This window comes from Cervus canadensis, chromosome 6 (genome assembly GCF_019320065.1).
Source record: "Cervus canadensis isolate Bull #8, Minnesota chromosome 6, ASM1932006v1, whole genome shotgun sequence".
NCBI lineage: Eukaryota > Metazoa > Chordata > Mammalia > Artiodactyla > Cervidae > Cervus > Cervus canadensis.
The window spans coordinates 96,027,059-96,054,084 of NC_057391.1; the positions used below are offsets into that span (position 1 = coordinate 96,027,059).

At 57.1% G+C, this 27,026-nt stretch overlaps 2 protein-coding genes across 7 annotated transcripts in view; one reads left to right on the forward strand and one right to left on the reverse strand.

Annotated features, from left to right (window-relative positions):
- Window positions 1-26,599, reverse strand: part of TTC7B (tetratricopeptide repeat domain 7B) — a 263,594-nt gene extending 236,995 nt beyond the window's left edge. For 3 of the 6 annotated variants that reach the window (XM_043472776.1, XM_043472775.1, XM_043472774.1), the window contains exon 1: window positions 26,385-26,597. In XM_043472776.1, the coding sequence (XP_043328711.1) occupies window positions 26,385-26,505 (121 nt within the window). In that variant the 5' untranslated portion in view covers window positions 26,506-26,597. Of the gene's footprint in view, window positions 1-26,384 lie in introns of all 6 variants that reach the window. The other 3 variants (XM_043472777.1, XM_043472773.1, XM_043472771.1) reach the window with 2 other exon arrangements.
- Window positions 2,186-2,884, forward strand: LOC122443958 (ferritin light chain-like). Its single transcript, XM_043472778.1, has one exon. It carries the CDS (start codon window positions 2,204-2,206, stop codon window positions 2,729-2,731), a length of 528 nt encoding a protein of 175 aa, XP_043328713.1. The 5' UTR covers window positions 2,186-2,203; the 3' UTR covers window positions 2,732-2,884.
- Window positions 26,600-27,026: the final 427 nt, after the last annotated feature.

Sequence of the window (27,026 nt, forward strand, 5' to 3'; positions counted from 1 at the left end):
CCTCACTGTGAGAGCAGCTCTTTGGAATCCACACATCCAGATTGTTCTGAGAACACCCAGAACAATTCATACCCCAGCCTGAACATGGTCTATTTTTTTCTGTGATGGAACAGAACATAACTGTATTAAAATATAAATGCAGTTTTTAAAGGCCTAGGAAAATATGCCTCAAGCTCAAACCCATGACAGGAGTTCTCTTTCACGGATCACAGCCTAGTTGTGGCAAAAAGGCTTATGTAACTCATGAAACTATGAACCATGCCATACAGGGCTACCCAACATGGACAGGTCATAGTGGAGAGTTCTGACAAAATGTGGTCCATGGAGGAAGGAATGGCAAACCACTCCAGCATTCCTGCCTCGAGAACCTCATGAACAGTATGAAAAAGCAAAAAGATATGACACCCGGAAGATGAGCCCCCCCAGGTCAGAAGGTGTCCAATATGCTCCTGGGGAAGAGTGGAGAAGTCTCAGAAAGAATGAAATGGCTTGGCCACAGCAGAAACGATGCACAGTTGTGGATGTGTCTGGTGGTGAAACTAAAGTCCAATGTTGTAAAGAGCAATATTGCATAGGAACTTGGAATGTTAGGTCCAGGAATCAAGGTAAATCGGACGTTGCCAAGCAGGAGATGGCAAGAGTGAACGTAGATATCTTAGGAATAAGTGAACTAAAATGGACAGGAATGGGTGAATTTAACTCAGATCACCATTATATCTACTACCTTGAGCAAGAGTCCCTTGGAAGAAATGCAGTAGCCCTTTCAGTCAACAACAGACTCTGAAATGCAGTACTTGGGTGCAATCTCAAAAACGATAGGATGATCTTGGTTTGTCTCCAAGGCACATCATTCAACATCACAGTAATCCAAGTCTAAGGCCCAACCACTAATGCCAAAGAAGCTGAAGTTGATCAGTTCTATGAAGACCTACAAGACCTTCTAGAACTAACACCAAAAAAAAAAAAAATGTTCTTTACATCATAGGGAACCGGATTGCAAAAGTAGGAAGTCAAGAGATATCTGGAGCAACAGGCAAGTTTGGCCTTCAGAATGAAGCAGGGCAAAGGCTAACAGAGTTTTGTCAAGAGAACTCACTGGTCATAGCAAACACCTTTTTCCGACAACACAAAAGATGACTCTACACATGGACATCACCAAATGGTCAATACTGAAATCAGATTGATTATATTCTTTGCAGCTGAAGATACAGAAGCTCTGTACAGTCAGCAAAAACAAGACCTGGAACTGACTGTGGCTCAGATCATGAGCTCCTTACTGCAAAATTCAGGCTTAAATTGAAGAATGTAGGAAAACCATTAGGCCACTCAGGTATGACCTAAATCCAATCCCTTATGATTTGTGGAGGTGATGAATAGATTTAAGGGATTAGATCTGATAGACAGAGAGCCTGAAGAACTATGGACAGAGGTTCATAACCTTGTACAAGAGGCAGAGACCAAAACCATTCAAGAAAAAGAAATGCAAGAAGGCAAAGTGGTTGTCTGAGGAGGCCTTATAAATAGCTAAGAAAAGAAGAGCAAAAGGCAAAGGAAAAAAGGAAAGATACACCCCACTGAATGCAGAGAATAACAAAGAACGGTAAGAAAGCCTTCTTAGGGGAACAATGCAATGAAACAGAGGAAAACAGCAGAATGTGAGAGACTAGAGACCTCTTCAAGAAAATTAGAAATACCAAGGGAACATTTCATTCAAGGATGGGCTTGATAAAGCACAGAAATGGTAAGGACCTAATACAAGCAGGAGAAATTAAGAAGAGAAGAAGGAGCAAGAATACACAGAACTATACAAAAACAGTCTTAATGACCCCAATAACCACAATGGTGTGGTCCCTCACCTAGAACCAGACATCCTGGAGTGTGAAGTCAAGTGGGCCTCAGGAAGCATTACAACTAACAAAGTTAGTGGAGGCGATGGAATTTCAGTTTAGTTATCTAAAGTCCTAAAAGATGATGCTATTACAGTGCTGCAGCGGAAGTGCGCTCCGCAGCCCCGCGGATCTGTCTCTTGCTTCAACAAGCATTCAACAGTGCTTGGACAGAACAGACCCAGGGATGCCCCTTGCTCCAGCCTCCGACTACCCTCCAACCTTTTTTCCAATCGCAACCTCCGGAGTCAGCCACTCAGCTGTCCGCGATCGCCAGGACCAGCCACCATTTTTTAACTCCTTATTACCGACCAATCATGAGCTCCCAGATTCATCAGAATTATTCTACCGAGGTGGAGGCTGCCGTCAACCGCCTGGTTAACATGCAACTGCGGGCCTCCTACACCTACCTCTCTCTGGGCTTCTATTTCGACCGCGACGATGTGGCTCTGGAGGGTGTGGGTCACTTTTTTTGCGAATTGGCCAAGGAGAAGCGCGAGGGTGCAGAGCGTCTCTTGAAACTGCAAAACCAGCGTGGCGGCCGCGCCCTCTTCCTGGACGTGCAGAAGCCATCTCAAGATGAGTGGGGTAAAACCCAGGATGCTATGGAAGCTGCCCTTCTCGTAGAGAAGAACCTGAATCAAGCCCTGTTGGATCTGCATGGCCTGGCTTCTGCCTGCGGAGACCCCCACATCTGTGATTTCCTGGAGAACCACTTCCTAGATGAGGAAGTGAAATTCATCAAGAAGATGGGTGACCACCTGACCAACCTCTGCAGGCTGGCTGGTCCCCAGGCTGGGTTGGGCGAGTATCTCTTCGAGAGGCTCACCCTGAAGCATGACTAGGAGCTTCTGGAGACCAGTGGCCTTTGAAGAACCCACCTAACATCAGGGCTGCCTGAAGCCCCTCTCTGCCGCTACTAGGCAGCTTTTTAACATCCTGGAGCCCTCTCTCAAGCCTTGGACCAAATGGAAACAATAAAGCTTTTTGCAGCAAAATAAATAAATAAAGTGCTGCAGCTCAATACGTCAACAAATTTGGAAAACTCAGCAATGGCCGCAGAACTGGAAAAGGTCAGTTTTCATTCCAATCCCAAAGAAAGGCAATGCCAAACAATTCTCAAACTATTGTACAATTGTGTTCATCTCACAGGCTAGCAAGGTCATGCTCAAAATCCTTCAAGTCAGGCTTTAGCAATATGTGAACCAAGAACTTCCAAATGTACAAGCTAGATTTAGAAAAGGCAGAGGAATCAGAGATCAAATTGCCAGTATTTGTTGGATCACAGAGAAAGCAAAGGAATTCCAGAAAAACATTTATTTCTGCTTCATTGACTATGCTAAAACCTTTGACTGTGTGGATCAGAACAAACTGGAAAATTCTGAAAGAAATGGGAATACCAGACCACATGACCTGTCCCCTGAGAAACCTGTATTGTGGGTCAAGAAACACCAGTAAGAACCAGACAAGGAACAAGTTCCACATTGGAAAGGAGTCCGTCAAGGCTGTATATTGTCACCCTGCTTATTTAACTTATATGCAGAGAACATCATGCGAAATGCTGGGCTGGATGAACCACAAGCTGGAATCAAGACTGCTGGGAGAAATATCAATAACCTCAGTTATGCAGATGACACCACCCTTACGGCAGAAAGCAAGGAGGAACTAAAGAGCCTCTTGATGAAAGTGAAAGAGGAGAGTGAAAAAGTTAGCTTAAAGCTCAACATTCAGAAAACTAAGATCATGGCATCCAGTCCCATCACTTCAAGGCAAATAGATGGGGAAAAGGCGGAAGCAGTGAGAGACTTTACTTTTTTGGGCTCCAAAATCACTGGAGATGGTGACTGCAGCCATGAAATTAAAAGACACTTGCTCCTTAGAAGGAAAGCTATGACAAATCTAGACAGTGTATTAAAAAGCAGAGACATTACTTCGCCAACAAAGGTCCGTCTAGTCAAGGCCATGGTTTTTCCAGTAGTCATGTATGGATGTGAGAGTTGGACTACAAAGAAACCTGAGCACCAAAGAATTGATGCTTTTGAACTGTGGTGTTGGAGAAGACTCTTGAGAGTCCCTTGGACTGCAAGGAGATCCAACCAGTCCATCCTAAAGGAAATCAGTCCTGAATATTCACTGGAAAGACTGATGCTGAAGCTGAAGCTCCAGTACTTTGGCCCCTTGATGCGAAGAGTTGACTCATTGGAAAAGACCCTGATGCTGGGAAAGACTGAAGGTAAAAGAGGAAGAGGGCAGGAAAGGATGAGATGGTTGGATGGCATCACCGACTCAATGGACATGAATCTAAGCACACCCTGGGACAGTGGAGGACCGGGGAGCCTGGCAGGTACAGTCCATGGGGTGGCAAAGAGTTGTCACCAGTTAGCAACTGAACAACAACAAAAATTAACCAAAATATAGATACATATATATCACAGAGGACCCACTGAGATTTGGAGAATTAGGTCTACGAGCTGCAACGAGAGCCTTTCCAAGTCCTCTGGTCAGTGACCCAAAGCTGCTGAATTGCTAGTTCTCAGCAGCGCCTCTGTCTTGCACTGGGGAGCTGATTCTAGAGACGAGACTGAGGGCCTGGGAGGAGCCAAGCAACACCAAACAGGGCTGAGTAACACAATATTATCCAGGCGTCTGAGAAGAGAAAGCGATTGCCTGACACCAGGCAGGCCCCGGGGCTGCGACAACGCCAGGACCATGAGGCCGTGTGCGCACGGGGCCCGGGCGCAGAGCAAGGCTGGGGCAGAGAATGGGGCCGGGGCAGAGAGCGGGGCCCGGGGCAGAGAGCGGGGCCAGGGGCAGAGAGCGGGGGCCGGGGCAGAGAGCGGGGCCAGGGGCAGAGAGCGGGGCCGGGGCAGAGAGCGGGGGCCGGGGCAGAGAGCGGGGCCAGGGGCAGAGAGCGGGGCCCGGGGCAGAGAGCGGGGCCAGGGGCAGAGAGCGGGGCCCGGGCAGAGAGCGGGGCCAGGGGCAGAGAGCGGGCCCAGGGCGCAGAGCGGGGCCGGGGCAGAGAGCGGGCCCAACAGCCACCAGACACGGAGCAGCGGCGCTTCCTCCAGGAAGTGTGAGCCTCCTGAGAAAGAACCCGGACTCAGGGGTGAAGGACAGGCAGGCAGAGGCCTGAGGGTGAGCATCAAAGCTTCCACCTACGGAAATACTGAAGGCGTGGGAGAATCACAGGACAGAACGCGGCTATTATAAGCTAATACAATGCAAAAACTGCATGTCAAAAACTGGGAGGAACTTCAGGGGGCCATGCCCTCATTTTTCAAAACTCTAATACATGTTAAAGAAAAAAACATGACTCCGATATTTTTATAAGGTGTCAAGGATCTCTTTTATTTAATCTTTTTTTCTTTTTTCGGCCGGACCACGCAGCTTGCAGGATCTTAATTCCCTGACCAGAGTTCGAACTGGCAGCTCCTGCAGTGGAAGCACGTAGTCTCAACCGCTGGACTGCCAGGGAGTCCCAACATCAGACTTTTTAAAGCTTTATTGGGCTTTTAGGAACTGATGTCACGAGGTGAAGCATTTATTTGGAGCGCTACAATTCCTTCAGTTTGTTCTTTCCATGAGTGTTTATTACTAGTTTATTTTCTAAACAGAGCACTGCTATCCAACAGAAACATATGCAAGCTGCATGTTACTTTAAAATTTTTAGTAGCTATATTAAAAGAGAAAAAAGAAACAAGTGAAGTTAATTTTAATAATATATTTTGTTTAACTCAGTATATCTAAAATATTATCAATTAAGCAATCAGTATTTTAAAGTTGAGACATTTTTACATCCTTTTTCATATTAATTTTTCTAAATTTGTACTTACAGAACATCTTGATTCACACCTACTATGACTCAAGAAGCCAAGGAGCTACATGTGGCTAGTGGCTACTGTACTGAACAGGAGTAAAGAGCGCGGTTTATAAAAGGATGTCTGCTCCTCTTTAAATCGGTCTGCGCTCCTAGAGAGATGTCTAGAATGATTATCACTGGAGTAAATGGTAGGAATCTCTGAATGATAACATTTGGGATAATTTTTAAGCTCTCATCTTTACAGTTTGAATTCTTTCTATTGAGCAGAATCATTTCCTATTACTTTTAGAAAAAATTAATTCTATAAAATATAGAAAAATATATGTCACGATATTAATAGTACTTATTTCTGAGAGGTAAAACTATCAGTATACATTGAATTTCTTTACTGCATACTTTAAGTTTCTAAGAAATAAAAAAGTAAAATGGGATTCAGAGTCCTAGATTTAAATCTGTGTGTCACCCCGTGACTTTGGCCCTGGGATTTAATCCGAGCATCGGGGGATGGTAATTCTAAGAAAGGCTCTGACACATTAAGTCAAGGACCCTCTCTGCACCGCCCCACCCTGCTCCGGTCACCAGGCTCACCCCCTGCTGCTGCCCTCTGGCCGGGCCTCTGGAAACAGCACCCAGAACAGAATCCCCAGGCCGGAGAGCAGACCAGACAAGAGACCGCGGCCTGGCTCCCTGCGCCTCTTTCTGGGTGTGGGGCCGGGGCACGTTAGCTCACTTCTCGAAGCGTCTGCTTCCCCCACGGATGAAACGGGGGCCACACTGCGACCCCAGCAGGGCTGCAGGACGGAGCCGATGGGCGCTCAGGAGGGGCGGCGGCGGCCTGCAGGACCACCACGCTCAGCTGGGCCTTGGAGGAGGAGCGGCCCGGGCTGGCGGACAAGAGGGGGCGGACAGGCCAGGCGAGGGGACAGCCTGCCCAAGAAAGGTGCGCAGGCCAGCTGACTTTGCCTTGAGCAAAGTGCCCAGGGAACAGGGTGGTGAGTGAGAAGACCAGCTGGGCTCAGAACTCAGAGCCTCCTGGTGCCCACTCCCCAACCCCACCACCGCGGGCGACGTCCAAACCCTTCAGCCTGAAACACGGCCCGGCACGTTCTCCCCACAACCAGCTGGGTCTGGTCCTCAGACTGTCGGGGGCTCTGGGTGCTGAGAACGCGCTGGCAGCGCCTCGTCCCTGCTGACCTCCTCCGAGGCCCCGCCCAAGCCTCCCCGGCTGCCCGGTCTCTCCTGGACCACTGGGAGAGGCTTGCAGGAAGAACCCGCAGTAAGTGGTGAAGTAACTCAGTAAGGGCAGAGGCATGTGGACCGCCCCCTCGGAGTCGGCCTGTCCCTGCCTTTGGCAGCATCTGCCAGGCACCCCCGAATACTCAGCCTCCCCCCCTTCCTGTAGGATCAGAGTGCCCGGGGCTCACCGGTGCACACAGCTTCCTGGGCTGCAGGGAGCTGCTGCGTGGGCAGTGACGGCTGCCAGGACGCTCAAGCATCACGGCCGGGCCCGAGAGGGCACGAGCTTGCGTCCAGGCGCGCGGCGCCCCCACCAGCGCCGCCGAAGGGAGACGGGCACCTGGCCCAGAGCGGCAGGCAGAGCCGCTTCTGTGGGTGGCGTCGGCAAGGCACAGGGAGCCTTGGTCCCCAACGCCCACGGGCGGCCACCGAGGCCTGGACGCTGCCCACGACCAGCTGGGACACGAGAGAGAGACGTTAACTTTCGCCTTGTTCTGCTTCCGTCTCTGTTACTCTGACCTTTGTTATAGTGGCCAGACTTAGATCCCAGCTAGATCTCCCAAACACAGAACAGGCTTTCCGTTGAGAACCATCTGAGAAAACTTGGCCACACCCACCCCCAAGTTGACTGCTTTCTAAACAGCACTCCACAGAACCCAGCGAGGGCTCCGGGAGGACCCTTGACTCTTCACCTCTCCTGTTTCGTGGGTCTAGACTTCCCTGTGCTTGTGCTTGCTTAGTTGCTCAGTCACGTCCGACTCTGCAACTCTCTGGATTCTAGCCCACCAGGCTGTAATCTGTCCATGGGATTTTTCAGGCAAGAATACTGGAGTGGGTTGCCTTCTCCTCCTCCAGGGGATCTTCCCAACCCAGGGATGGAATCCCGTTGCAGGCAGATTCTTTACCCACTGAACCACTGGAGAAGTCCCTTTTACTTCCAAGGCTTGCAAAAATGTTTCTGTAAACAAAGAGCTGCACAGCTGAGGAGGGGGTAAAACTAGTCCCCATTGCTGGCTGGGGTCTGCGTCATTCGCGTTCACTGATCTCCTGACCCTAGGGCAAGTCAGCAGTCTCGATGCAAGATGTGAAGAGAGCCCCACACTCCAGAGCAGCAAGGAGGGGCCCTGGCAGGGGTTTAGCTGAGGGGAGAGGCTGGGGGGTCAGCAACCAGGGCTGGGGGCGGGTCTCTCCTTGGAGGTGTGGGACTCTCTTCCAAGCTCAGTGATTGTTGGAAGAATTTCAGTTTCTTGTATTGGAGCATTAAGAACTTCATCACCCAGAAGCCACCTGCCAATCCCTGGCAAGTGGTCTCTTTCCTTAGAATTCCAAGACAGTGTCCCTTATCTCAGGCTTCCCAGGTGGTGCTAGTGGTAAAGAACCTGCCTGCCAATGCAGGAGACAAAAGAGATGAGGGTTCGATCCCTGGGTTGGGAAGATCCCCTGGAGGAGGTCCCGGTAACCCACTCCAGTGTTCTTGCCTGGAGAATCCCATGGACAGAGGAGTCTGGTGTCCCCCATGGGGACAGAGGGTTCATGGGGTCACAGAGAGTCAGACACCAATGAAGTAACTGAACGTGCATGCATGTCCCTTTTCTCATGGAGGTCCTGATCCTTCAAGACCATTGAAGGAGTGGGTTCCAACAAAGATGTGTGCAGCCCTGGCTGGGTGGAGGAGGAGACAAAGCCTTCACCAAGCGTATTACGGGCATTTATTTGCCAGGAGGAAACTGTGTGGAAAGGCATTCTGGGCAGAAGGAACAGAATATGCAAAGGCGCAACATGGATGAGCTGCTAGGGGAAACTCCAAGAGCTGAACCATGAAGGTAGGGGAGAGGGAGATGGGTGGAGGGGAGAGGATCTCCTGTCAGGTAGGCAAGGATCAGTGCCTCAGTTCTAGAAGGAGCTGCACATTCTGGGGAAAGAGGAAAACCCAATTTGAAAGGTAGCACGGTGGCTACAAAATCATTTTGAAATTTTTAAAATTTTCAGGTTATAATTAATCTCCTGAGAATATTTAAGCTTTCTTGGCTTCCCTTCCAAAAAGGTGAGTTCCCTGCCACTCACTCTCCCCATGAGAAAGGCAGAAATCTTACAAGTATCAACCAGCTCGTGCTGGAGAAATTATGCAGAAATTACGAGGCCAGAGGCTGCAAGGCTCAGTCCTAGTGATGGAGGAGGCTCCCGCCTGCTGGCCAAAGACCCAGGGCTTCCCGATCAGAATCCACTATGGACAAAGGAAACAGACAGCCCTGACCCAGTGGTCACAGCCCAACGGTGTGTCCTGCTACATGCCAGGGCGATGATGCACAAGGGAGAAAGATACCTCGGGGCACACAAGAAAATTAATTCCCACTGGACTGAAGAACTAAATACAGAATATAGGAGGATCAAAATGTTAAAAACAGACTTTCCCTTCCAGACAAGATGGACAAAATTTACCCTTCATCTGAAAAAACCACAAAATCAAGATAGTTTACATTAAAAAAAAAAGTTTTCGAGACATTGGACATCAGGCAACAAGAGGAAAGTGATCCCCGAGGACTGGACAGCAAGCAAGGTGCTCCCCACGGCTGCCTGAAGAACTCCCAGTAGCGGCTCAGAATCCTGATCCCGAAAGACCTGCCTCCACCTGCCACTCACACCGCGAGCGCGGGGCAGGGCAGTGGGACTGCAGAGTGGGCTGGGGCGTGCTCCCGGGGCGTGCTCCCCAGGGTGTGCTCCCGGGCGGGGAGCCCAGGAGCGCAATGTGAGAAACAGCCTCGCCTCAGGCGCCCCGGGCCTGAAGCCCTGCTCCTCTCCTCCCAGCTTTGCGGCACTGGGCCGGTTACTAGCCTCTCTGAGCCCTAGTTTCCTCACCTTTGGCGACTGTGAGGACTAGAGATAATGTGTGTGATGCATACAGTGCCGAGCAGGTGCTGACCAAGTGTCTGTTACTAGCTCTATTTTTTTTCCATTTATTTAGGACTTACTATTTCCCAGAATGGTCACGTTGGATCCACCGGGGCCGCAGAGCTCTCTGAGACACAGTCCCTGCGCTCCGGAGGCCCACGGTCCAGCCGGCGTGGCGGGCGCTGAGCAGCGTCCGTCACCGGCCCAGCCGCCCCGCGCGCGCACCAAACGCCGGGCGGTGCCCTGGCGTCCGCGTTGCCCCGGGTCCTGCAGACGCCGCCGGACTCGGAGCCCGCCCATCTGTCCTGGAGCCGGGGTGCGAAGCCGGCCGGGCCTGCCGGGTCTCCCGGCACAAACCGAGTGGACGTCTGCTGCGGGCACAGGGGCCCGGCTTCCTCCCCAGCCCTGGCCGAGCGGGGACAGGAGTTTCCAGGTCCTCTCCTGCTCCCCGGGGAGTCTCAGATGACCAAGGGGAGGGGGCTCAGGGGCCAGGAGTCCGGGTCACCTTTCCCGCAGGCGGCTTGAGGGGTTTGAGGAGGCGGAAACCGGCTCCCCAGGGGTGGAAGCCGGCTCCCCAGTGACATAAACAGAAGCCTGAAGCCAAACAGAGGCCATTCCCCAGGGCCCTCACAGGAAAAAGCCTGGGGACTTGGCCCTGGGGGGTTCTGGTTCTGAACAGCCCACGACCTGGGCGGCCTCAGCCCCCAACCCGGGGAGCCGCGGAAGCCCTGCCCCTCCCTCACCGTGTCCCTCTGCAGGGTGAACAGCTGCACCCAGAGATTTGATCCGATAGGGAAGAAGACGATCAGCTTTCCACTCTGCTCCAGGGAGCTCTTTGTATCAATGCAAAAAATCTCAACCGTTCGGTTTCTACGTCAATAGAAAGGCATTAGATCTATTCAAACAACTCCTGCTGTGACTCAGATCCAAGAGGAAAAGCAAACCCCTATTGAAGGAGGAACGGGTTTGTCCCCTTTGTTGCTCGGCAGAGACGGCCACGCTCCCCACCTCTCAGCCTCCATGTGACCTTGATGAACTCCAGCCCTTCTCAGTGGCCTCCTGTAAACTACAGGGACCTTAGTGCTCGCTGCATCTGTGACCCTCCTGCTTCCCAAATCTGTTAACGGGAAAACAGAGGCCATCAGACGGTGCTGGGAGGAGTAGAAACTGATGTGAATGTCTACAGAGAGCGATTCAGCAGTACCGACAACACCTGGAAAACAACGTGTGTTCCTGCACCCCCCGGCCCAGAAACTCCAGCTCTGGAAACCCTCCCTTGGATGCACGCACTTGAGCACAAAGAGGCCCGTAAAAGAATGCTTACTACAGGCAGCCTTAATGGCAAAGGACGGAAGTGACAGGGGTCCTGTTAAATGAATGGCGCTGGCCCCAGGCAGTGGGACAGCCGTCCAGTAAACAAAGGGAACAGATGCAAACACCGCTCTGCCGTAGCAGGATTGCACAAACAGCCCCAGGTCCTTCCTCATGCCTGAGTCTACACGCTTCCTGGCCTTTCCCGTGGACCCGGGCACGGCCACGCGACTGGCTCCAACTGATATGACAGGAGCCAGCGCGAGGCACAGAAGCTCGCAAGGGGCTTGCTCACTTCCACCTCCCTCTTGCGGTGACACAATCACCGGCAGAATGTGCTGGTCTGGCCCCAGGAGGCTGCAAGGCCACAGGCAACAGCGTCCCTGAGCTGGCCCCCAGCCGCTGAGGCAGGAGCAAGCTTTGGCAAGCCCAGGGTCATGAAAAATAACGAAAGGGGTTGTTTTAAGACACTAAGCGTTCCACTGGTTTGTCACACGGTAACAGATAACAGCTCAAAGACAGACACAACCACTGTGTGTGAGCGCCAGGGACGGACAGCAGACGCTCCGATAAACGCGCAGGTCCACGGGGCGCTTCTGATGAGGACCCCCAGGGCCCCTGGGCGCGGCCGTGTCGGGGGCAGCAAGTGAGAGGACGGGGAGACACGCGGGGAAGCAGCCGCTTGCACTGTGTCCCCTCTGAACTATTTGACTTTAAGGACCACTCACATCTGTCATCCACATTGGTCATTTCAAACAAAAACTCACGGCCGTGTTACACGGAGCTCTGAATCAAGAGTGGCAGGTCCGGTCACCCACGGAGGGGCTCCCCGACCTCGTGCACCAGCGGAGAAGCAGCACAGATGCCTCAAGTCCGCAGCTGTGAGAGGCGGTCTCCCCTCTCCCGGGCTGCCAGCCCCTCACACACTCACTCCAGCATCCTTCTGGGGCCCTGACTCCCCAGGGGGCGCCTCACGGCTGGGCCTGCCTCCCTCTCCGCCAGAGCCCCAGGCAGTGTCTGAGCGCCGTTCGGGGTCCCCTGGGAGAAGCCCCCCAGCTCCTGGAGCTGAAGGCGTTTCTCACAGGACCCCGGGTGTGCGCTGAGCTCACACCAGCCAGGGCATAGGGCAGGCCACGAGACAGGAGACGCCTCCGCCCCGGAGAGCGGCCGTGTCCGCACAGAGGAGACGAGACAAACCATAGAAAGCCTGGCTGGCGGTGAGAGGCGGGCAGAGAGACGGCCACCAGAAGCCAGGGCAGAGCAGGAGCCCCGGAGAAGCGGACTCCTGGCGTGAACGACGGGAAGCCCACCATGCAGACGGCTGAGGGGACCGCATCCTCTCGGAGCCTGCAAGGGCCGTGGGTGAGGACACAGCTGGTGTGTTCTAGAAAGAGCAAGAAGCCCGTGTGCTGCAGCAGAGGGCATGGATCGGGTGGTGAGAGGCAGAGACGGACGTCCTTGGAGGCTGGTGAGGGCCTGGCCTTCACTCTGGTGTCGCTGGAAGGCTTTGGGGTGTGGGGCGGGGGCAGGGGGTGGTCAACAGGCGGGTAAAGTGATCTGATGCAGGTTTGAAAAGATCCTCTGTCTGCTGTGCGGAGGGTGAGCGTGGGGTTGGAGCACAGTGGAGGCAAAGGCAGAACGGCTTAGACGGTTAACTGTGGCCGTCGGGTGAGAGGGTTCACGCCCCGGGACAAGGGACAAGCGATGAGAAACACCACGAAAAGGGAGAAATACTCTCGCGAGGTGTGATTTGGAGGTAAAGTAAGCCAGACTAACTAACGGAAAGGACTGGGCGTACAGCAGAGGACAGGAGCCCCCACCGCAATGAAGCCAGTGCGTGCTAACTTCTGGAGCCTGTGAAATGTCAGCGTGCGTGGCAGAGAGGACTTTGCAGATGTGATTAAGTTAAGGACCCTGAGATAGGAGGATTATCCTGTATCACCGGGGGGCGTCCTTGGGAGAGGGAGGCAGGCGGGTCAGAGTCAGAGGGAGACGTGCTGACCAGTGCAGAGACGGAGGGGCTGCAGGACACTGAACCGCTGGTTTCAAGGCGGAGGTGGGGCCCCGAGCCAGGAGCGTGGCAGGCTGCAGAGGCTGGGGACGGCAGGACAGAGCTCCTCCCGGGGCTCAGAAGGGACACGGCACTGGCTTCTGGCCCGAGGGAACCCATCCCCTGCTTCTGACCTCCAGAACCGTGAAAGAACAGATGTGTACGGACTGATGTCAGGACATCTGTGACAGCTCGTTACAGGAGCAACAGGAAACTAATGCATGAGGGTTGAGGGAAGGAAAGGAAAGGATTCGAGATCATTTCTAGATTTTAGATGGCATGGTAAAGCGGACCATGGTACCACTTTGCGTGTACTGAGTAAGGAAGAACATTCCCACAAGTTCTGTGTTAACCAGGCCAAAGACGTTTGATATCCAAGTAGAGAAATCAAGTCAGCGGATGAAGGAAGGGGGCTGAGGCTGAGCAGGAAGGCCCAGGAAAGAGACCAAGATAGAAGTCACTGGGAAGAGGTGTGGTTGGGTGGGTCAGCGCAGCCGGAATTCAGGAAGACGAGAGCATCAACATAACCACCACATTCAGCCATATGGAGGCAACACTGGGAGGCGACCTTGACACGAGATGGCTCGGGGAGCCAAGGCAGGCAGAGCAGATGGGGAAGGGCCATGATCAGACAGCGATGAGAGGGCGGCTCTGACCGGGAGTCCGGGGGCAGGTGCATCCCACAGGGCACGGTCCAGAGGAGCAGACGGAGAGAAGACAGGCCCGGGGGGGCAGAGAGAGGTCTGTAGGGGCCGGCCTGGGGGCAGGGGCTCAGGGCAGAGGCCGGTCTGGGGGGCACGGGCGGGAGGGGCTCGGGGCAGGGGCAAGGGGGCTGCAGGCCTTGGAAGGAACAGGGTCCACAACGCCAGGAAGGAGGGAAGTGGGTCAGCTTGCAGGAGGAGGCCAGCGGGTCCCCCACTCGTTTCTGTTTCCTCAACAAGATGAGGCCAGGCCAGGAGCGAGGGACAGAGCAGCCTGGCGGGCTGCAGGCCACGGGGTCGCCGGGAGTCAGACGTCACTCGGCAGCTGAACAGCAGGAGCGAGGGGCGGGAGCGTGGCCTTCCGAGGCCGCTCAGGGTCCAAGCAGAGGAGAGCGCGCCTGGGGGACATGTGCGGAGGGGAGGCAGAGCTGCTGCTGCAGGAGGGCAGTGCCTCTGAGGCCACCGGCCACCAAGCCACGTGGTCAGCAAGGCCAGGGCGTTTCTTGGCCAGACCCACGGGAAGGTGGGGCTGGGCCGAACCAGCGCGGTGGGGAAGAGAAGGGCACACCCCTCAACTAGAAAACACGGATCGGATGCCCTGACCTGTTTCAGATCCAAGTCGGATCATGTCATGTGGCTGCTGTTCAGTCGCCCAGTCATGTCCGACTCTTTGCGACCCCGTGGACTGCAGCACGCCAGGCCTCCCTGTCCATCACCATCTCCCAGAGTTTGCCCAAGTTCATGTTCATTGCATTGGTGATGCCGTCCAGCCATCTCATCCTCTGACGCCCTCTTCTCCTTCTGCCCTCGATCTTTCCCAGCATCAGAGACTTTTCCAATGAGTCATCTGTTCGCATCAGATGACCAAAATACTGGAGCTTCAGCTTCAGCATCAGTCCTTCTAGTGAATATTCAGGGTTGATCTCCCTTAAGGTTGACTGGTTTGATCTCCTTGCAGTCCAAGGGGCTTTCAGGAGTCTTCTCCAGCACCACAGGTCAAAGGCATCAATTCTTTGGTGCTCTCCTTCTTTATGGTCCAGCTCTCACAATCATATGTGACCACGGGGAAGACCATAGCCTTGACCATGCAGACCTCTGTTCGCAGAATAATGTCTCTGCTTCTCAACACACTGTCTAGGTTTGTCATCACTTTCCTGCCAAGAAGCAATCGTCTTCTAATTTCAGGGCTGCAGTCACCGTTTGCGCTGATGTTGGAGCCCAAGAAGCAATCTGTCACTGCTTTCACCTTTCCCCCTTCTATTTGCCTGCAGTGATGGGGCCGGATGCTGTGATGTTTTTTTAATATTTAGTCAGATCATCCCTCGCCTCAAGCCCTGCCCTGGCTCCCCCCTCACCCAAAGCAAAGGCTAAGATCTTTGTGTTGATAACTTATCAACCACAGACACCGAGATCCTGGTAACTCATCACCTGCGCCCTGACCTCCATCCCTGGGTGCCTGGTGAGTCAGGCCGTGACGCTCGCGGAGACCAGACCTCCCGCCGCCCCAGGCCCCGGCTCCTGCACCTCTGCTTAAACCATGGCCGGCTCAGGGCCCGGCCTCGCGGAACTCCTCCTGATGTCCAAGATGGCATGAGGCAAAGACGAGGCTCGGGGGAGGTTGGCGGAAATGGCGCCCACGTGCAGGCTTCTTGCCAGAGCCTCCTGCGTGCACAACACGAGGCCGGAGCACAGGCTGGGCGTAAAGACCACCCTCCACGGCCCTGGGAGAATCAGGCTGGGCATAGAGACCACCCTCCACGGCGCTGGCAGAACAGACAAGCGTGCTAGACACACGCACACCCTCCCCTAGAGAAACCCCGTCTAAGGAGAGACAAGGCAGCGGAAAGCCACGAGCTGGGACCTGGCCTGGCCTGGCCTGTCCCCAGAGCTCAGCCGGGCAGGAAGTGAGTCCAGCAAGGAAGCGGGTGTTATCAGAGCGGCCCAGGAGGCTTGGACGTGCTGGCAGGAAGCCAGCCCCACATGACGCGTTGGCCATGCACCCTCATGGAGTCCACAAGCTCCTCCTGCAGATCCAAGGCCCCATCCGGTCCCCGCCTTCAAGGAGCAGCGTGCACGGGGAGGGGGCACCACGCGCCTGTCCAGGGTGCGCAAAGACCACCGGGGACTCCCAGGAAGGCATGAGAAGCGAGCAAGGCCTGAGGGGCCTGGAGGAGCAGTCCCCGGGTGAGATTCCTGGAAGAAGGTGATGGGGCACAGCCGGCGTGGCCAGGCCATCTGCAAAGGGCCGGGAGGCCTGCTTCTCCAGAGCCCAGGGCTCCGCGGGGAGCCGAGCCCCGGGCCCACACCTGGCAGCCAGGAAGGGGGTATGGCATTCCCCATGGGTCCTGCCCTTGGCACCCCTTCCCCCCAGCAGTGCTGTCTTGCCAGCTGGAGAGAGCGCTCTGACCTCACGGATGAGGGATGGCAGCCCCTCGAGGGGGCCCAGCCCACAGCCCGGCTCTGAGCCAGCCCGGCTGTGATGAGGAGAGTGGTCAAGGGGCAGGCGGGAACCGGGAGATGCTCCCTGGGATGGGCCTCCCAGCACGTGTCTGCCCTGCAACTTCCCCAGAGACAGGGAGGAGCGCCCCCCCTCCCTGGCCCCGCCCCTGTCCCCCGTGGCCTCCCGTTGGCTCCAGCGCGGTCCGGGAGGCTGAGAGGCAGCCGTGCGCGGGGACGCTCCCTGCCCGGGCCTGGCCCCGTCTGCCCAGCCTCTGTGTACTGGACTCCGTGATCACTGTGTTCTGGGCCCTCAGGACAGGGGCTGGGACCCAGGCGCTGCTCAGTAGGTGCTTGATGAGTAAATACATCCAAGTTAACTCCTCCAGAGCAGAGGCCAAGTTGTTCACTTAGTAATCAGTTGAGGGAGGGGAGTTTGGGGGAGAATGGATACGTATACATGTGTGGCTAAGTCCCTTCCCTTTTGACTTGAAACTATCACGACATTGTTAATGAACTGATTATACATGTGCACTCAGTAGCTCAGTTGTGTCTTTGCGACCCCGTGGACTGTAGCCCGCCAGGCCCCTCTGTCCATGGGATTCTCCAGACCAGAATACTGGAGTGGGTAGCCTTTCCCTCCTCCAGAGGGAGTGGGTAGCCTTTCCCTCCCAACCCAGAGAACCCAGGGACTGAACCAAGGTCTCCCGCATTACAGGCACATTCTTTACCATCTGAGCCGCCAGGGAAGCCCTGGTGGCTATGTCCCAATGCAAAATAAAAAGTTAAAAACCAAAAACAATTACTGGAGTACCTGCTGTGGGTCAGCCATGTGACTGGTGCTTGGGACACAGCAATGAACCAAAGATCCAAAGGCCATGCCCCCGGGGGCAGCCAGGCTCGGCTGGAAGAGGAGGCCTGAGGCGCCCGTCAGAGCTGGGCTGAGGCACTCACCAGTCTGAGGCCCAGCAAGTCCACGTGGCTGTCAGCTTCGCGCCTCAGCCACGATTCAGGGCAACAAAAACCCTCCCCCAGCCCGCCGAGCCCCTTGCTGTCATCTGTTAGTTATCCTGCCCGCTCCCCCCACACCCTGAAAAGGCCTGAGTACCCGGAACGTTCCACCCAAACCCAAACCTCGTGATTCAGTCAGGCGGCCCGAGAGGATGCTGACGCGAGAAACTTCACTGTCTTATCTGCTCCTGAAGGAGGCTGTCGAGATACAGAGTGAGGCTGAGAGAAGCTCAGTGACTCACCCGAGGCCAGAGGAGCAGTGTCAGCCCAGGATTGAACCCGGGTCTCAGAAGGTAAAACCAGTCAGTGCTTTCTCCTGCTCAAGGTTCCTCTCCTCTTTGCTAAAATACCTGCATCCGCCTCACATGAGGACCCACCGGCCCGCTGCCCAGGACTGAGGGCTCCTGAACACAGGAACCCTGCTGCTAAAGCCGGGAGCATCTCACCCAACAGGCTCGCTCTGCCAGCCTCAGCCACCGCTCAGCCTCGGGACCCCAGCTGCTCCCAGGAGCCCCCGTGACGCCATCCGGTTCCGCCCAGCCCAGGTGACACCCGGCCCCACCCCAGACGATCCCGTGGGCTCAGGAAGCCCAGAGCCACAGTCCCCTGGTGCTACTTAACAGCCTTGCTCCCCGAGCCCCGCCCTGCCAAGACCGCCCAGAGCAGGAGCCGGGGCCCAGCCTGGGATGCTGAGCTGCAAATCAGCCAGTGACTTGGCCGCCCGGAGGCTGAGTGGCTGCCCTGAGCTGGAAGCGCCCTGAGCCGGTGACCGGCTTGTTCGGCCTCTTCTGGGGCAGCCAGCCCGAGGGGAAGCGCTCCATAAATGCTGAGAATGTGGCTGAGGGCAGGGCCTCCCAGGCCTGATGAAGCAGATCACCGGAGGTTCCATGTTAAAGGCAGGTTTCCAGTCCGCATCTCAGGCCAAGAGAATTCCCACCCCACAGGAGGGTCTGGGATCCATGGTGTCCCGGCTCCCTTAACTCAGTGCTCCCCCGAGTGTGTCCACAGACCAGCAGAATGCGCGTCACCCACAGGTGTGTAAAGAGGGAAGCCTGGTCCCCCCCTCCCCCCGGACGGGCTGCATCAGAATCACCAGGCGTGTCTAGGGGCCTTGCAATCTGCATTCTGACACACCAGCTTGGTGATCCTCTGATCTGAAAAGTTTAGGAAAACACTAGTGTCGAATAATGGAACGAAAGTCAAAGGCAGGAGAGAATCCTTTCTGTGAACATCACGCCTCGGTCCACTTGTGCCCTGGATGGGAATCACAACCCCAGCTGCACTCCCCTCAAGGCTGCTGAGACGATATACCGGGATCCGTGTAAAAGTTCACGCTCAGAATCCAGCACACAGCAGAAGCTCAAGACATGCCTGTTCACTCTCCCTCCTTACGGCACTGTTTCAACACTCACAGAGTCAGGAAATTTAAGGCTTCAGTGGCTCCAGTCATGTGCACAAGGTCACTCGGAGGGCAAAGGCCTGGGGACTCCGACTGCACGCAAGGCAGGCCCGGGAAAGGGCCACACAGTGTCTGTTCCGCCTGGTTCTGGCCTCTCCACCCCACACTGCGCCCCACGAATGGATGGCGGCAGGCCTGGTGGGGGTTAGGGCGACAGCCACGCCGTCAGGGTTCCTGGGGCGCAGCTGCCCTCTGCAGCCTATGGGACACGCGCTCACCTGCCTGCCAGACTCTGCTCATCCTCGTCTTGGTGGCTGCGGGGGGTGGTTTGGAAAGAGACCCCTTCCCGTCTGCGGCAACGCGGATGGAGGGCATGTGCGGTTCAGTCACTCAGCCACGTCCGACTCTGCGACCCCGTGGGCTGCAGCCCACCAGGCTCCCCTGTCCATGGGATTTCCCAGGAAAGATACTGCAGTGGGTTGCCATTTCCTCCTCCAGGTGAAGTAAGTCAGACAGAAAGACAAATAAGGGAATGACAACCCACTCCCGTATGTTTCCTGGGAAATCCCATGGACAGAGGAGGCTGATGAGCTACAATCCATGGGATTGCAAAGAGTTGGACACAGCTGAGCCGCTAAGACACTACAGATAAAGAGGACAAACCAGTGATCACCAGGTTGGGGAAGGGGGCAAACGACTGGGCTCAAAGATCGATTCAAGGGTGCATTCTACAACACAAAGAATGCAGCCAATATTTTCTTATAACTATAAATGGAAAATAACCTTTTTAAATTGTATAAAAATTCAAAATTAAAAAGAAGAGCCTTTCCCTCTTCCTGGCTGCTCAGATGGAAGCACCGGCTTTCACACAAGTCAGAGATCTGGAAGCCTCCAGGAGCCGCGGAGCGAGACGTCACCCAGAGGCAGGAGCCCACCCGCCCGACGGCGCAAATCACGAGCGAAGGCCCTTCCGGGGGCTGCGCCCGGGGCAGAGCCGGCGGCCGGCACTCGGGCAGCAAGTGGTGACCAAATGCCCGTCGACAGGGCTTCGGCAGGAAGCTCGCTGTCTTGCGTGGCAGGAAGCCCAGGGCAGGGCAGCCGCGGGGTGAGTGCCAGGGGCTCAGCAGTGCAACCCGGGCCCGTGTCCCCACCTCTGCGTCCCGGCCTCCGCGGACACCCCACCCCCGCCTCCGCGGGCCTCCCTCCTGGGCGGGGTGCTCCCTGCGCAAGACGGCCGCGGCTTTCGGGCAGCAACGTCCAGGACGGGACGCGGGAAAGTTCTTCTTCCCGCTGGAGCACGTGTGTCACCCTGGAGCGTGAAGACATCCCTCCCAGAGGCCCGTCCACGGCAAAGGCCTCTGACACCTCACGGGCTGGAGCTTGCTTGTCAAAGAACAGTGACAAGCAAGCGACCAGACCGACCCCCCAGGGGCCAAGGCCCAGCTCCGGTAAACAGGAGGCGCCAAGAAGGGCTGAAGGAAATCAGGGCTCAATCAGGAAGGAGGAAAACGGCGGAGGTGGCAGACACTGGACTGCTAGCCGGGGCCCTCTGGCCGGCCCGCTCCCGGACGCCAGTCCGCACGGGACAGCTCTCCCGGAGACAGGGTCACCACTTGTTCCTTGGACCCTCTGGAAGCGCTCAGCCTTCCTCCTGAAGGACCAGTTCCGATTAAGCAGGAGCCTCGCCGGTGAAAGTCTGTTCAACTGAGCACGCGCAGTGCGGGCCACGGGCTGACGGCCGTCCCAGCGGCCGCGCTCCGCCCTCTGGAGGGGCCACCGGGAGGGGAGACGGGAGGGGAGGGCCAGGGCCCTGAGCCGCGATGTCCCCCGAGGGCCCGCCCCGGGCTGCCCCCGCGAAGCACTGCCAGGCTTTTGTTCTCGTTTTTTTCTCGTTTTGTTCTCGTTTGGTCCTTCCAGCCACCCTGCCAGTCCAGCACTATCATTACAGGTTACAATCCCTTGTCTGTAATTTCCAAACTCCAGACCTCTCTACAAACCCAAAGCTGATTTTCACTGTTAACTTATTGGGCAGTTAAACTGAACCCACACGAGGCTCTTTAGAGTGACTTTATCTCTTTGGCAATGACTGTTGATACGTTTTGAAGCAGAAATCCTGATTGTTTCCCATGAAATACTGTCCCTGACCCGACTAGGACTGTCATGTAAGGTCTAGTATGTATAACACATTCTGAAAACTTCTGCAGCCTGAAACGCACCTGGCCCCAAGCGCTTCAGAAGAGGAACCTTAGATGTGTGTCCCCACTGTCTACATGGGCTTTCCCGAGCTGGAGTTGCACTCTGACCCGGGTCCAGACCTCTGAGCCTGTCACTCCTGCAACGCCCGGCTGGTGGCTTGAAGGAAGACTCCTCTCTCCCTGGGTCTGTTCGTTCATCTACAACATGGGGAGGTCAGACCAGATCAGTGGGTTTCAAGTGTGTTTTGTTTTTTTTGTTTGTTTTGTTTTTTAAGCACCTTAGCCCTTCCTTCAAAGGAAACTTTAAGGGAAAGTGTAACTGCTCCAGCGAGTGTGGCCTGCCCGCCAGCCCGAGGGTGCCTACGCGACAGCACAGCGTGAATACTGGGCGTGCGGGTCTCACTCTGTGCTTGTCTTCTCAGAGGCAAACGGCCCTTTCTGGGAGGGAAGGGCGGCTGGGGCGAAACGCAGGCAGATCTTGATGGACGGGAAGGCTTCCAACCTGCAGAGAGGACCACAGAGCTGAACGCCACGAACTCCGGGGAGAGAGGAACAGCTCAGCTCGGGGAGGGCGGGGTCCAGGAGCCAAGTCAGCCGAGGGAGGGGGCGCCACGGCCGGCGGGCAGGACGGCGGCCGAGGCGGGGAACCCGCCCTTCTGACTGCCCCAGTCCGAGGCCCCCGCCCTAATGTCGGGGGCAGGGGTCGAGGGGGGAGCTCAGCAGTCCCGGCCCCCGGGGCGGAGCCACAAGGCCTCCTGGCCCGACCACAGCAACCACGAGCCCGGGCCGGCTGAGAGCCACTAGCGCGCTACCATCGAACAGGTGCGTCTTCCAGGTCCCAGAATCAGGACAGGTGGGCCTCCACAGAGGCGTGTGCTTCAGAGGACCGCAGGACAGATGCGCGCCAGCCGGGGAGGGCCAGGAGAGGACTCCGCAGTCCCTGCCCCTGGGTCTGGGGGTTGACTTCAGAGTTGGGTGCACCCCGGGAGCCTCCTAAAGGCCAGGCCAGCTCCTCACCCCGCCGCAGACTCAGCTACACCTCGGCCTGGTTTCCGAAGAAGTCCCTTGGGCCGGGGGGGAGCCCCGGTTCCGGTCCACAAATGCCTCCCCCTGTCCGGGAACACTCCAGGGGCCTGAGCGAGGCAGCCCGCCTCGGGAATAGGAAGCCGCAGGGCCGCCCGGGGCCCCAGGGAGCCACAAGAACACCAGCCCAGCAAGACCCTCACTGCGGCACGACGGTCTGCACTTGGGGACCAGGCTTGCCCCCTCTGCCCAGATACTGTTTATTTCAGCACCAGTTCCTTACCCGTCCATCACTAAGGGGTAATTAAAGGGTCTCAAGATCACACCTAAGCAGACAGGCGGTGGAGAAGGCACCCTCACTACAGCCCAGCTGTTCCCAGTGACCGAGTTGTCTGAGCGGCTGAGCGTCTTGGGGGCCCACGCCGTCTGTCGGGGGTGGGGTGGGGGTGCTCAGAGTGACTGCCGTGTTGGTGGCCACGCAGGGGTCCGCCTCCGCACGGCTCAGGCGTGTGTCTCGGGGTCTCCGCACTTCTTCCCCAGCGGGGGAGACCCAGGACTGGCCAGCCTTGCCCAGGGTCAGGGCAGGGTGAACCCCGGTTCTGCATGTACCTCAACCCACTGCATCCTCACAGCCACCGGAGGGAGCGGGCATCATTAACCCAGTCTCACTGAGGAGGAAAGGCAGGCTCAGAGAGGTTAGGGAAGCGGCTCGCAGTCACCCAGCCACAGGCAGAGTCCGAATGAAGCGGGGGGCGGATCGGCCCTGGCTCACAGGAGGCCAGGGGGGCCCTCTGGCAGGAGCAGGCAGCTGCGGCCGTGTGGGCCGGGAAGGGCCGATGCGCACCCCTCGAGTCCACCCGGCCCGGCCCTACCCCAGCTCCGGGCCCCCACGCTGCGCCTGCCCACCCATCCCCCAGGCCCCGCTGGCCCGGGGGTCTGCGTGCCAGCACCACGGTCCCAGACTGTGCCCCCACGCTGGCGCCTGGACCGCACTGCCGGCAGCCGGAGCCCGGCTCGCGTGGCCTCTCCCCCCTGAGGTGGTGTGTGAGCCGTCCCCGCGCTCTTGATGGTTCCCTGCGATGGAGTGATCAGGACGGTGGTGCGGTATGAGGCGGAAAGGGACTTCAGGGCTCTGTCTCCAGCCTGGCCCTGGCCCTTTGCTTCCGTGTCCACCTCTCCTCAAAGCTGTCAAAACCAGTTTATCTCAAAGGAGACGCCAAAGTGGCTCTGAGAGCGGACACCGTGGCTGCCCTCCCGGGTGGGCAACCCTGCCCCACGCAGACGTGAGGAGCAGACTGGCCTGCAGCCAGGGCGGCACCGCGGACCCCGACGCTTCTGCTCAGAACCTCCTGTGGTTCCCACGTCGCTCGGAGAAAGCCCGGAGCGTGAGCCGTGACCTCTGAGGCCCCGCCATCTGGCCCTGCCACCCTCGGCCCTTGAAGTCCCCTCCCTGGACCGCGTCCACTGGCCGAGCGCTTATCTCAGGCCACCTCCCAAGCCGCCCCACTGAAGCCAGCGGCCCGGGCCCCCAACCCATCGCAAAGCACATGTTCCCTTCCCCTCTCTTTCTTCTGATACCAGTTAACGCTGTCTGACAGCCCGCACACTTCACTTAGTGATTTATTTATCATATATGGCACCCCTTCCCCCTTAGCATGTGGGTGTCACACGAGGGCAGGGCTGTTTGCCATTTTTGCCTGATTTGGTCACTGGTGTGTCCCCAGTGCCTCAAACAACAAGCACTCGGTGTGGAATGAATGACTCAGTGAATGAATGAAGGGCCCGCCTACTAAGGCTCCTGGGAGCCTTTAGGCACCTTCAAATCTCATAGTAACGCCTACAATAAGTCCTTTAATCCAAGATGGAAAAATGGATGCTCAGAGTGGTTAGTAATTTGGCCAAGGTCACAGAGTTGGGAAGTGGCAGGCCCGGGACTCAGGCACTGGTCCGGTGGGTTCTGACGACGGTGCCCGTTTCTGCCTGTGGTTGCCGTCAAGGTAACTGTCTTGGTATGACAGACGTGACACTAACTCTCTGTCCTTATTCCAAATAACAAATGTTTTAGTTTAGGGATTTTGCCAAATCTGTCCCAAATGTGAGGTCTAGTGTACCCAGGCGGGCCTGGTGCCCCCGAAGACAGGAGGAGGCCCCCTGCAGCCAGGGAAAGACCCTCCTTTGGACCCTTCTCTGAGCCCGAGGAGAGCCACAACAGTTCTGTTTGGTTTTATCTTTTATCTTTGCTTTTTTTTTTAATCTTCCTGAGCAATGTCTTTGAACTTTTCTCATCTGTGAGACCTTCTGCCATCAACGACTGCTGTTTACCGTGCGGTTTCTGGAGGCAGAAATCTCTCTCTTGAGTTTCCCCAGACCAAACATGCACACAGACCCAGCCGGCTTCCCAGCGCTGACCCTAAGCCCCACTACTGACTGTGCCTGAGACCACGGGGACCAGGCCTCGGAAAAGGAGCCAAGCCTAGAGGAGCCATGATAGTAGTCCGAGTCCCAAGCCCCCGGAAAGTCCATCCACCCTCTCATTCCAAAGACCACCCTAGTCGGAGACACCCGCGGGCCCCACCCACCATTCTCACATGACTGTTTTCCTCAAATCACGTCTCACTGTCTAAAGCTACCTGGTTTACTGTATTGGCTTACCATCTGTCTCCCCAGAGGAGGCCGTACATGAGGGTAGAAGCTGTTCGCCATTGTCGACACTTGGCACAGGTGGGCATGCAAATACTGGTTGAATGAGTAAATAAAGCAGGAAACAGGTGGATGCTGAAGGAAAATATCAGAGGCCTCCAAAACGAACCCGTTTAATCCTAAGATCAACCTGCCCTGACGGTATTATGTGTCCACCCAGCTGGGAAGTGACAAAGGAGACCCAGGACTGTTTAAATCCGAAGACACAAGAAAACGTTGCAGGTGCAGGGAACAGACCCTGATGCTGGGAAGATGAAGGCAAAGGGAGAAGAGGGAGAGATGGTTAAAGGTCAGAGGTCAGAGGCTGAGATGGTTAGATAGCATCACTGACTCAGTGGTCATGAATTTGAGCAAACTCCAGGAGACGGTGACAGACAGGGAAGCCTGGCGTGCCTCAGTCCATGGGGGGTGACCCTTAAAGGGACGGCAAGGTCAGGCTGCCACAGGGGCCCCGAACACCTTTTCTTCAAATGCTGATTTAATTGAGAAGAGTCAACGTTTCCCTCCACGCTGAGCCCAGGTAGCTCCATGCTTCCACCGTGCCCCTGGCATGATCACGGCACCGGCAGCTGCCCAGGAAACACCTGCCCAAAGCCGGTACCATAGCTGAGAGTGCGCAAAACCCCGTTCTTATTTTGAGGCACCAATACCATAAAAGGCCCACATATAAACCATCCTTGAGGAGGGCGCATGACATCACTCTCCACTTGCGGGCAGTTCGAGGTGAGACGGCTGAAAACAGGGGATGCCCTTTCTGAGAGCAGTGGCACTCATTCATTTGTCCAGCTAGCATGTGCTTGCCCAGCCTCAGGAAGCCAGAGACGAAATGGGACAAAACCTCTGCCCCCTTGCCAGTCCATTGGTGCCTGCGGTCTTGACGGGCACGAAAAGACAAGCAAATGTTAAGGATACTTGCTTCCAAAACAAATAAGGCCACGTGGAGCTGTGCCTTGGGGAGTGGGATTCTGGGTGCAATTTTCATTCCATTGGGTACAAGAACCAGTTGAGTCAACAGGGGTCCTAGACTAACTCCCGGCCCCAGGCTGCTACTACTTCGGGGCTCCGTCCCACCCCTTCCTCTGGGCCCCGAGCCCCTCACATACCCACCCCCATTTCCCAATATTCCTGGACCACATTCCCACCTCTCTGCACAACACTCTACCTCTTGACGCCTCTGACTCTCTTTCCCCATGTTCACGAACCTGACCTCCCTAGACCCTCAGCTTCTACACCCTGGGGACCCCAGGACACGTCTCAACCTGCCTTCCGCCACCCCACACACAGCCCGACTCTGCGCTTCCACCTGGAGCCCCTTCGATGCCATATGTTTACAAAGCGTGAGTCCCAGGGGTCTCCGTTCAGCCCCCCTCACTCGCAGGACTCCCTTAAAGCCGTCGTGACTTTGGGCACACCACCCGCGCAGCCTGGACCCCCATACATCCGCAGCCAAGTCCTGGGGACGCGCCCCTGCCCGTCACACCCGACTTCTCTGAAGCCCGGGCCGGCCCCCGACCCCGGGGACCCGGTGAGACCCTCACCCCGACTCGGCCGGGAGCCCGCCCTGCGCCGGGGCCCCGGCGCCCCCACAAGCCTTCCGCCGCGGGTCCCCGCCGATCGTGCGCCCCCACCCCGGCCCCGGAGGCCCCGGCCCCGCGCGCGCCCCCGGGCGCCGCGCCCCGCGATCGGCGGGGGACCGGCCGGCGCCGGACGGAGGCCGCGGCGCCTACCGTGGGCGATGAGCTTGGCCGACAGCTGCCTCGCCAGCTCGGGGATCCGCTCCCACTGGCTCTCGGAGCGGCAGCGCTCGATCTCCGTCTCCAGCCGCGAGCCCGCCTTCCTGGTCGCCATCGCGGCCTGGCCGCCGGCGGTCGCCGCCTCCCTCCCCGCCCGGCTCCGCTCGGCTCGGCTCCGGCGCGGCGGGCGCGCCGCTCGGGGGGCGGAGGCGGCGGCCGGCGCGAGGAGCGCCCCTGCCGGCCAGGGCCGGAGCCGCCGCCGGGCCGGGCTGCGGGAGGCCGGGCCGGGGGGCTGCGGCCCTGCTCGGGGCGACCGCGGGCGCGGGGCTGGGCGGGGCCGGGCGGGGACCGAGACCCGGGAGGGCGGCGCAGGGCCTGCGGAGGCAGTGACGAGGGCGGCTGTCCTGCAGACCCTCGGGCGCGGTGACCCTGGCGAAGGTCACGGAGCGGGCGGGACTGGGGCGCGGGCGCGAAGGGGAGCCTGCCCGAGCGTGCCCTGGCTCTCAGGTCTGGGGGGCCGTCCCTCCGGGCCTGGCTGGGCTCCTGCCCCGAGCAGGCCCCTTCTGCCCTCGGCGGCCTCCCGGCACCTGGTCCCAAGCGGGTGGAGACGCGTCCAGGCCCCGCAGCTGCCTGGGG

Coding starts and splice junctions, on each gene's coding strand:
- LOC122443958 (XM_043472778.1), top strand. CDS start 2,204: ATGAGCTCCCAGATTCATCAGAATTATTCTACCGAGGTGGAGGCTGCC.